Source organism: Meles meles, chromosome 17, assembly GCF_922984935.1.
Source record: "Meles meles chromosome 17, mMelMel3.1 paternal haplotype, whole genome shotgun sequence".
Classification (NCBI taxonomy): domain Eukaryota; kingdom Metazoa; phylum Chordata; class Mammalia; order Carnivora; family Mustelidae; genus Meles; species Meles meles.
This window is the reverse complement of record NC_060082.1, coordinates 25399737-25410503: the sequence shown is the minus strand read 5'-3', so window position 1 is coordinate 25410503 and position 10767 is coordinate 25399737. Positions and strand designations below refer to the sequence as shown.

At 45.5% G+C, this 10767-nt stretch overlaps 1 protein-coding gene across 4 annotated transcripts; it reads right to left on the bottom strand.

The window, feature by feature from the left end:
* Window positions 1-2574: 2574 nt before the first annotated feature.
* On the bottom strand, window positions 2575-9145 carry RAB29 (RAB29, member RAS oncogene family). Of its 4 annotated transcripts, none has more exons than XM_045983537.1 (6): window positions 9049-9145; window positions 8500-8765; window positions 6480-6551; window positions 5374-5555; window positions 4958-5079; window positions 2575-4663 (listed from the first exon to the last, which is right to left on the bottom strand). In XM_045983537.1, exons 2-6 carry the CDS (start codon window positions 8621-8623, stop codon window positions 4552-4554), a joined length of 612 nt encoding a protein of 203 aa, XP_045839493.1. In that variant the 5' UTR covers window positions 8624-8765; window positions 9049-9145; the 3' UTR covers window positions 2575-4551. The 4 variants fall into 4 exon arrangements, with proteins under 4 accessions (XP_045839493.1, XP_045839492.1, XP_045839494.1 ...); XM_045983536.1 differs by having other exon boundaries at window positions 8500-8770; window positions 9049-9137; XM_045983538.1 differs by having other exon boundaries at window positions 9075-9090.
* Between the last annotated feature and the right edge of the window lie 1622 nt (window positions 9146-10767).

Here is a 10767-nt window from a genome sequence, read left to right as displayed (position 1 = left end):
AGTCGAAGGCAGAGGCTTTAACCCACTGAGCCACCCACGTGCCCCTAAATAAATAAATCTTTAAACAAAACAAAATACTGCCGTTACACAATGAAATGCTTTGAAGTGTAGGTGATAGTGAGTCATTTGACTAGGCCACGGCATGTCCAAATATCTGGTCAAACATCATTCTGGGTGTTTCTGTGAGAGTGTTTTTGGATGAGATTCACACCCAAATCAGTAGATGGAATATAGCAGATTATCCTCCATAAATATGAAAGGGTCTCATCCAGTCAGTTGTGGGCCTGAAGAGAACAAAAGATTGACCCTCTCTTGAGTGAGAGAGAATTCTCCTGGACCATGGCTTTCAAGCTGGAACTATCAGCTCCTCCAGCCTACGAGACTCTGAGACTCGAACTGGAACATCCAGTCTGTATGTTGGACTCACCAGCCTCCATAACCGCACGAAACAATTCCTTATAATAAATCCCTTTACATATGTATCTCCTCTTAGTTGTGTTTCCTTGGAGAATCCTAATACAGAGCAGTACCGTTACATACTGAAACCCTGCAGATTAAATTTCAGAGGATTCAAATTATGCTTGAAAGCCAGACAGAAGGCAGGGTTTCTCTACCAGTGAAGGCCATATATAGATATATTCTCGAGTCGCAGGTATTTATGGCTGAAGCAAAAATACATGTAGTACTTTCCAACACATACCACTTTATACTGGCTTCCTACCTATTCCAACCTGCACCTCTGGGGATTACTTGGGTTTCATAAACGAGTCACTTACATAGCTAAAGCTTCTTCAGGAGGGTACCGTGACCCAAGAGGGGAAAGGGGAAAAGGGCACTAAGGTTTGTTTCCTTGGGCGAACTGTCAATGGATCTTATAGAATACCATGAAGACATTTACACCTTCTAACCACAGCCTGAGATCATGTCAAAAGCAGACTACTGCTTACAAAAGGCAGCAGCAGACAGGAAAGGCCTCATGTTAGATGGGACAGTGTCCTGAGGACAGATGACAGACCACTTAAAGACGAGTTAAATCTGGAGATGATAAGACAGAGAAAATTTTTTTAAAAAAGATTTTAGCTATTTGAGAGAGAGAGAGAACGTACAAGAGAGAGCACTAGCAGACGGAGAGCACGAGTGTGGGGAGTCGCAGACTCTCTCTACAGCAGGGAGCCCAATGTGGGGTTTGATCCTAGGACTCTGGGATCATGACCTGAGCCGAAGGCAGCCACTTAACGGAGCCACTCAGGCACCCCTGGAGATTATAGAACAAAATGAGGAACCCAAACATATCTTAGAAATAGCTAAGGCAAATGAATTTAGGAAATCATCTGGGGAGTAATTCTGGCTTATTAGTACTAAGTAACAAAAGAGCAAATATATCACTTAGTGCAGAGGGGCCTTCCTTGACCTGTGGTCTCTTTTTCTCTGCTTGTTTGGTCACTCAGCTTCTGTTCAAAGTCCAAAGCCAGGGCAGGGGTGCTTGGGTGGCTCAGTGAGTTGAACGTCTGACTCTTTATTTCAGCTCAAGTCAAAATCTCGGGGTCCTGGGATCAAGCCCCACACCAGGCTCTACGCCCGGTGGGGTCTGCTTGAGGATTCTTCCCGCCCCCTATTAGCTTCCTCTCTCAAAAAATAAATAAATCTTGATTTTTTTTTTTTTTTAAGTCCAAAGCCAGGGCAGTCATAATCCCACAGCTCTGTTCTCAGCCTTTCCTTGGGTCTCTTAAAAACACTCTGCAGGAAATGCTTGTTTTCTTTTTGTCCAAAGTCCAGCTGAATGGCTGCAGGGGCATCCTGTCTGAAATATGGAAACTTCTCTAGGAAAGGGCCACAACAATATTCATGTTCCAAACAATGATACCAAGATGTAGCATCCAAATAACAGGATATAGTTATTTTTTGTATAATTATATTTCCAATCATGTAAATATTTCCCACTTTTTTAAAATCTTCAATTGCTTTCCCTTTTTTTTAATGGATAGAGACATAAAGAGGAATTAGTTATATTTCAATTTCTTCTTTAATTAGTTTCAGCCCTATAATGGTCACCACTATGAGAGAAAATCCAGAACGGCCAGCAATGCTTGAAAAGGCAGGTAAATCCTGACTCAGCACACAGAAAAAGAAAACATATTCAATTTCCCACAATGGTCACATTTCCAAGCAGTATTTAGAATGTCATATCAAGTACTGAATTAGTATTAAGCAACTGATACCAGTAAATTAATAGATAGAGTAACATTTACCTTCATTTTTAAAGAAGGTATTTAAAAAATAGGGGTACCTGGGTAGCTCAGTTGGTTAAGCGTCTGCCTTTGGCTCAGGTCATGATCCCAGAGTCCTAGGATTGAGTCCTGCATCAGGCTCCTTGCTTAGCAGGGAGTCTGCTTCTCCCTCTCCCTCTGCCTGCTGCTCTGCCTACTTATGCTTTCTCTGTCAAATAAAGAAATAAAATCTTGAAAACAAATTAGATAATAAATAATAAAGTCTCCATTTCCCTAATACTCTTAAATTATCAGCATAAAGTAGCATTTTAATAAACTCACATTAAAAGCCAATAACCACCATGAATACAAGACTTATTTTACCTTTATTTGTGACTCTGCAGAGGTTTAAACCAGTAAATAAAAATCAATTTTCTTTTCACATAAAGGAAATTTGCTATTCCACTCTTATCTTCAGAATCATTGTAATAAAAACCTATTTGAAAAGGGTAATACAAAAGAGAACTTCAAGGTCTTAAAACACTGTGCAAAAGTTAGTAACTGGGGGCGCCTGGGTGGCTCAGTCATTGAGCATCTGCCTTCAGCTCGGGTCATGATCCCAGGGTGCTGGAATTGAGCCCTGCATCAGGCTCCCTGCTCAGTGGGAAGCCTGCTTCTCCCTCTCCCTTTCCCACTCCCCCTGCTTGTGTTCTCTCTCTTGCTGTGTCTCCCTCTGTCAAATAATAAATAAAATCTTAAAAAAAAAAAAAAAAGTAACTGGCATTAAAAACAGACCAACCAACCAAGCACTGAAGGCCTGGCTCCTGTTCTCTTTCTGATATTTGGCTTCCGATCATTCGCTTAGGAGAGTAGTTTCCAAAGTCTGGGGTGTATCAGAATCACCTGGAGAGGAAACAGAGCAGAGGGAAACCCAGGATCATTTACACATAGAATGCCTGGGTCTCTGCATCTTTCCTAAATTCTCCAGCAATGTCTTCCAAACCAGGCTGGTCAAATGACCTGGGCAGGATTAAAAAACAACCACAGTTATATTCCACACCACGCCCCTGGAAATTTTGATTCAGTAGGCTTGAGTTTTGGACCCAGAAATCTTAAAATGTACACATTTTATTTTTAAAAAATTTTAACAAACTTCCCAGGTGGTTCTGACAAGTCTGATTCGGGAAACACTTACTTAGGACAATGTATTTAAAATAAGTGTCTTTCAAAGAACTCTAGGACTCTGAGTTCACGAAGAATATTCATAACTTTGGGTGGGTTATAAATCACCATCCTGTGAGAATTCAACAAATGAAGCTGTCTAGAAGTGATTTGATACTAAAAACCCTACCCGATTTAGCACTTAAATTGCTTAATGATTTCCTGTCTGTCTACTCTCCCCACTCAGGCAAAGGTCTGCACATAAAATGCGTTTCTTATGGCTGGTAAGTGGTAGGCACCAACGTGCTCAGAAGGAAGTGGCCCCGCAGGATTTTGTCCTGTTAACCTATCCCTCTTCCATTCAGACTCCCACGGCTGTAAAGAACAGATCTATTTCAGGGCACCACTGCCCGGCAATGTCACCTGCAGCCTTATGCATCAAGACATCAACCCTGAAACCTTGCGAACCCTGCTCCCACCCCACTGGTAGGGAGATACCAGAAAACCCTAATGGGACAATTGTTTCTTTGGGGAAAGGCTCTCATCACACACCACAGATAGTTTCAAAGCTTGACTGTTCTTGAAGCCAAGACAAGAGAAAATCAATTATGACTTTAGACGCTTCAAAAATGGTGTGACTTTTGGGTTACCTCCTGTGACCCAGGACCCATGGATATCCAGCTCCACTCCCTGCCTGTCTCAGAATCAAGAGGTTTAAATTCAAAGTCCAAGACAGAAAGAATCTGAAAGCAATAACCTACACTGAATTTGGGAAATGCCCTTTGTTCTCATTTTCCTCGAAATCTGAAGTCAGATAAGACTGAGATACCCACATACATCAAATGGGAAAAGAAATGCAAAAACAGGTGGGAATTAGGATCCTTCAAACACAGGTGCTGATCTCTAGTGCTCCCCACAAAACCCTAGATCACAAATTGAGGGATGAGGTGATCTTCTTTATATAGAAGGTACTGAGCCCCGGGAGCCAGCAGCAAGCAGGAGCTTGCGGACAGATGCAGAAACGCACACGAATCCCAGGTCTTTCCTTAGTGACGATGGTCCTCCTTCTGGACAGCTTGCAGGAGACAGTTCAAATGTACTTAACAAGATTGCTGGGTGGGCATTTGAAGGGAAGAGATGGAAAGACCTCCTAAACCTAGGAAGGAAAACAAGGCAGACGCTATTAGCAGCAGGCCCAGCTGGAGGTGGGCTTGGTCTGTAGATTGATATAGTCCCCTTGGGTGGATAAAGACATATCTTCTCTGGAATTGCTCATCATCTTCTCAATGAGGACTCTAAAAAACAAAGAAACAGACAGAAGACGGATTAAATGGGTAGAACAATGGGAGAAATGACAGACCTTGTCTGTCTTATCACCAGACGGCATGCAGTCAAGCCATGAGGTTTAAACATCCGCTGTCCCCCGTTGTCTCAGGGGAAAGGGGAGCATCCTTGACCTTCAGAAGCTGACATTCCAGTGGCTCAGTCTGCTCTGGTTTGCTCAGGAAAAGGAAAGAAAGTCCTGGGGCACGGCAGCAGAAGGCGGGTAAATCTGTGTACCTAACCCCAGAACAACACGAGCTACTCACCTCATGGCCTCATTAATATTTTTGTTCTCCTTGACTGATGTTTCTGTCCAGCCTGTGAAACCATTCTCTTTACTGAACCGGTCAACCTGGTCTCTGCTCACTGCCCAAGGGGACAGGTCACACTGGCAAAAAGAGTACATAAAAGGCAACACCATAAACTTCTGGGGAAGAGGAACACTGCTCAGATGCTTCTGGATGCAAAACCTTTCCGCCAGTGGCTGAGAACACTGGCATTTAAAATCTGGCTAACATTCTTCCCAAAGAAAGTCCCAGCATCCCTTGAAAGACGGTAGAGATGATATTTTGCCAACTTGAGAAGGGGAAATTGATGCCGGGAATCAGAGAGCCTTTTAGACATGCTTACTCTCCAACCGCAGAGAGAGGCCAGGGCCCATTTTCCTAGATTGACCACATACTTTGTTGGCCAAGAGCAGGCAGGGCACCGGCTCTCCGTTAGGCAGGGTGAGCTTGCTGTCCAAGTCCTGTTTCCATCTCTGGCTATTGCTGAAGGTCGTGGCGTTGGTAACGTCAAACATAATAATGCAGGCTGACGCATCCCGATAGTACAGTCGAGTCATGGAGGTGAAACGCTCCTGCCCTGGGAAGAAAGGAGGGAGCCCTTGGGCAGGTAATACTGAGAACCAGTCTCAGAACCCCCTCTGATACCCTGCCCTTTCTACCTTCCTTGTGGGGTTGGGCAGTATGCGCTGTGGCTGAGTCCAGACCACCCAAGTCCAAGTCCCTGCTTTGTCATTTACTATCTGTATGATTTTGGGCAAGGGAAGCTTCCAGTGCTTCAGACTTCTCATCTGTAGAGCGGGGATAGAAGCAGTAGCCTTCCTCACAAGGTTGTGATGAGGATTAATGAGTCACTGAATCGCAAATGCTCAGGAAAGTGCTTGGCACATAGTAAAGGTCACCTATTGTTATTATTGTTTCTATTTTCTGGGGATCTTCTTTCTCCCCAAGGTCAGCTGAAACACCAGGAAAAGCACCCTCCCTCGGCTCTGAGAGCACCCACCTATGGTCTGGACAATCTACCGTCTTGCCAGCCATTCCACCCACAGAGAGATGACTGGACATTTATCTAGGGCAAAACATCTACAGAGGGGCGCCTGGGTGGCTCAATGGGTTAAAGCCTCTGCCTTCGGCTCAGGTCATGATCCCAGGGTCCTGGGATCAAGCCCCGCATCGGACTCTCTGCTCTGCGGACAGCCTGCTTCTTCCTCACTCTCTCTGCCTGCCTCTCTGCCTACTTGTGATCTCTGTCAAATAAATAAATAAAAATCTTAAAAAAAAAAAACTACAGAAAATATCTACAAACTCTCCATCCGCCACAACTCAACCATTCCAGCTCCAGAAAAACACCTTCTCGTTGTGGGTCGCCTGGGTGGCTCAGTCCATTAAGCATCTGCCTTCGGCTCAGGTCATGATTTCTGGTTTTGCCATCCCCCCTTTTCTGAGAGCTTGCTGATTAAACCAAAATGTCTTCCCTTGTTCCTATCCCATCTCCCCAGCCTACCTGCAATATCCCACAGCTGGAGCCGCACCATCTCTGAGTCAGACCACTGGAGAACCTTCAGAGCAAAATCCACTGAAAATACATGTACAATTGAATAAAATGTACCTTTAAAAAAATCTGTGAATAAACTCAGATCAAATATGCAGTTACTACCCTAGAAACATACAACTCTGATCCCATGTATCTTTATTTTTAGGCTCTCAACGGGTTGAGATGAACCCACACAAAGGCTTTTAAGAGTGGAACAGACAATTCGCTTTTTAAAAATCGTTATTTTTAAAGTGGACTCTACCTCCAGCGTGGGATTTGAACTTACGACCCCAAGATCAAGATTTGCATGTTCTTCTGACTGAGGCAGCCAAGTGTCTCCAGGGACCGCTAGCACGGATAATTCATTACCACTCTCTGAAGGGGTCCTCAGCTTTTACTCTCTCAACAGACTAATATATTTAATACTACTTGTCCCTAAGGCTGGGGTTAGGAGGTGTGGAAGCAATTATGAAAACAACTCCTGATCTCAAGTGAAACAGTTTCTGGAAGGTCTAGGGGGGTTTTCTAAGGGAAGGGATGATAGGGCAAAGGGGGGAAATGAGGTAAGTGTGGTGGCTTTTGTATCTTCCACATTCAATGTCACCGTTGGTTTCGAATCCAATTGTATTATGAGAAAAACACTGGGGGAATTCTACACCCTCCACAAGGCTGTAGGGATTACTCTGGGTGGGAATAAGGCCAAGGGAACAGATTCCAGAGGATTCCAAGGAAGAAGACACCGTACGGAGGGTGCTTGAGAGCTGTGCTCCAATGCTGAGACTCCAGAAGCTAAGCCTAAAAGAGTATGCCACAGGGACAATCTTTTGAGGAGAGAAACAGAGGAACTTCCCAGAATTGGAAACACATTTTTTCCATATCTGTGACAGGAATGAAAGCTAGGGGAAATTTAGAATAAACACTGAAAAAAAAATTAGCCAGAGCCATTATTCTTTACTAAAGGAAAACTAGAGCCATTGCTAAAAACTAATTAGTGAAACACTTTTAACCAAACCCATGAAATAACAGCCCTCCTATTATTTAGGAGTTTGGGGCAGAATGGTAGGGAAATCCTAAATGTTGCTGGATGTTTTCATTGCAATGTTCATGCTTGTTAATGTTTAAATTTAATTTAATTAATTTAATTCCCTAAGGAACCATCTTCAAAATTTACATTAGTGTAGGTTTTTTTCCTTAAAAAAGGTTCTCTTAATGTTTGTTAACTCTCCCCTTTTGCCACCTCTTCCCAACTAAAGACCTTAAGACAAAAAGTTGAGCCCAAGGCCGTCCCTAGAAAGAAATCAATGAACTTGGTGTTCCCTTCCTTCCCGCCGCAAGCTCTCCCCCCCCCCACCCCCCACCCCCGCTTGAGATGAAGAGGGGTGGGAAGACAGGTCGGATTCCTTGAATAATTTCTAGCTGTCTTTATTTTAAGCAATCCATGGACAAAAATACACACACAGCTCATCAGCCTTGGTGAGCACCAGAGATTGTGTGGCTCAGGGGCTCTCCCACGCAGGCATCCCCCAAACAAAGGGAGGCTCCTTAAGGCCAGATGACACCGTCCTGTTCCTTCATCAGCTACCTGTGAGATGCGGCTGGAGGGCCCCAGCTGGCACCCAACCAGGCCTCCTCGAGGGGGTCCCAGCGGACTCGGCTGATCGCAGAGATTTGCGGGTGACCGCTCGGGAGGCTACGGGAGACCTGAGTTCACGGTGCCCCCGAGAAACGCAACCTTTGAGTATTTCCTCAACCTCCCGACCCCATTCCTCTTCTTCACACCTTCGCCCAGTCCCTCTCCAGGCGCTCAGCTCCGACTGCATGAACCTCATCGGGGAAACCCAAGGGAAACGTGCAAATCGAACACCGGCAAGGACTCCCTCCAGGCTCCCGGACACTTACTTCCTGAGCCGAGTAAGGACCCAAGGCCACCGAGCCCCCGGCGGGCTCCTCACCCGCTGGGGTCCACCCTGCCCCCGCGGCGACGTCTCACCTCCCACCGTGGACTTGTAGTGTTTGCTGAAGCTGTCCTGCGAGTACCGCTGCACGAGCGACGTCTTGCCCACCGCGGCGTCCCCCACCACCAGCACTTTGAACAGGTGATCGCGGCCGCCCATGGCTGGCTGGCCAGACGGGTGAAGGAGGCGGCGGGGTGGGTGGGTGGGGAAGTGTGTGTGGAGGGAGTCGTCTGTTTTAACCCCTTCGGCTCGGACCCCCTACAAACTGAAGTTCGGCATTGCAGCCCACCGCCGGTTGGGGCTGCTCTGACGAGAAAAAAGAAAGGGAAACTTCGCACTCAACCTCTACGCGCTTCCTCCCCGCGCGGCCTCAGCCTGGGTGGGGCCCAGGGCCCGAGCTCCGAGCCGGGGGACTGTTTGTACCTTCCCCCTCACCCCGCCCCGCTGCCGAGAAACGGGACCCGACGCCGCAGAGCCTCGCCCACCGGGACTTCCCCGGAGCGGTGCCCGGGGCGACTGAAGTCGGGGCCAGGTCATTTCACAGTCGGGGTCAGGTGATGGGGTCTTCCCCACCCTACACAAACCAAATTCAGGGGAAAGAGCGGCTCACGCTTGGGTTCCCGGGACCCTGGACCGCCTCAGGCTGCGCGGTCCCAGTTCCTCCGCACGCGTCACGAGCTGGGCAGCTTGGTGCACTACGTTTCCCAGGTTACCACGCGGCGAAGAGACCTGGAAGAGTGCAGAAACTCGCCCGCGTGGCTACCTGGGAAATGTAGTTTATGAACTCCCCAAAAAATCTACACCTAATTTCAAGGCTTTCAAACTCCTTCGACGGTTCGAAATCTTATTTTAAAGTCATACTGTTATAGAAGGATCCTTTGGAGGCTCTTTGTTCCACATGATTTCACCTGCCTGAATCCTTCTCCAGATTGATTTCTCATGATCTTTAAAGGTTTTATGGAACTGGGGCGCCTGGGTGGTTCAGTTGGCTGGGCCACTACCTTTGGCTCTGGTGGTGATTCCGGTTGGTGATCCCGGAGTCCTGGGATTGAGTCCCTTGTTGGGCTCCCTGCTCTGCCCTCTGCCTTTCTCCCCTCTCATGCTCTCTCTCACTCTTTTTCTCTCTCTCTCAAATAAATAAATAAAATCTTTCTTTAAAAATAAAGGTTTTATGGAACTAAGATTAAAAATTATTCCATAGGTTCCGTAAATGATTCTACTAATAGAAACTCAAGCCTCATCCTTCATGCTCCTAGCGAAGTCCATTTGCTATTACTTTAATTTATTTATTTATATATTTTTAAATTTATTTATATATTTATTTATTTTTATTTTTATTTACTTTAATTATTTTAAGATAGACAAGCCCAGGATCCTATGAATATGAAGGCTAGCTCTTTTATTTGCCATATGACCCAGTATCAGTCAGGTTCGGGAACATTTGATCAAGAGACTGATCCGTGGGAAATCTCATGCCGTTAAATGTCAGTTATTATCATTTGATAACTGGCCACAGCAGTAAAGGTAGAAAACAAAAGAGTTCCTCATTCTCACTTCCACCATTCCTAGCCTATCATTTGAGCTGGATGGAAGTCGACTAGAGCACACTGGGAGACCTCCTCCATCTGTTGTTGCTGTTGCTCATAAATAATGATTAACCTACAGTTTTGCAATGACATAATTTTTCAGCCCATAATTTTTCTGACCTGTCCCGTCTTTGGTTAAAGAGTTAAGGATACATGAGTTTCATGGCAAGCAAAATAACTCCGTTCTCTGGGCTGTTGGCCCAGAGAAGAAGAGAAAACAACAAAGTTATGGGAAACACAGCTCTGCCCAGGTCTCTTGATAGAGAGGCTATAACTTATACCCTGGGAAGAAAGAACATTGACATGGTTCTCAAGGTATTTAGCCCAAAATATTTGTAACCCAGGTATGGAAGGTCAAGCTGGCTACCCATCTTTCCAGATGTCTGAGACCCCTTTCCAGCAGTCTCTTCTCAGTTCCCATTGGCTTTGACATTACTACTCTTTGACATTTATTTCTCACAAGGCTTTCTTGTTCGTCCTCCTATCTCTCTGATGATAATCACCTTTTTCTTTTATGGTTTCTTTTCTATCCCATGGGTCCCAAAAGGGGCTATTTTCTAAGGCTTGGTTCTTAATCCCTGAGTTAATCATTCTTTAAACTCTTTTTTTTTTTCTTAAAGATTTATTTACTTATTTGAGAGGGAGAAAGGAGAGTGTGCACATTAGCAGGAGGGGCAGGGGGAGAGGGAGAGAGGATCTCAAGCAGACTTCACAGTG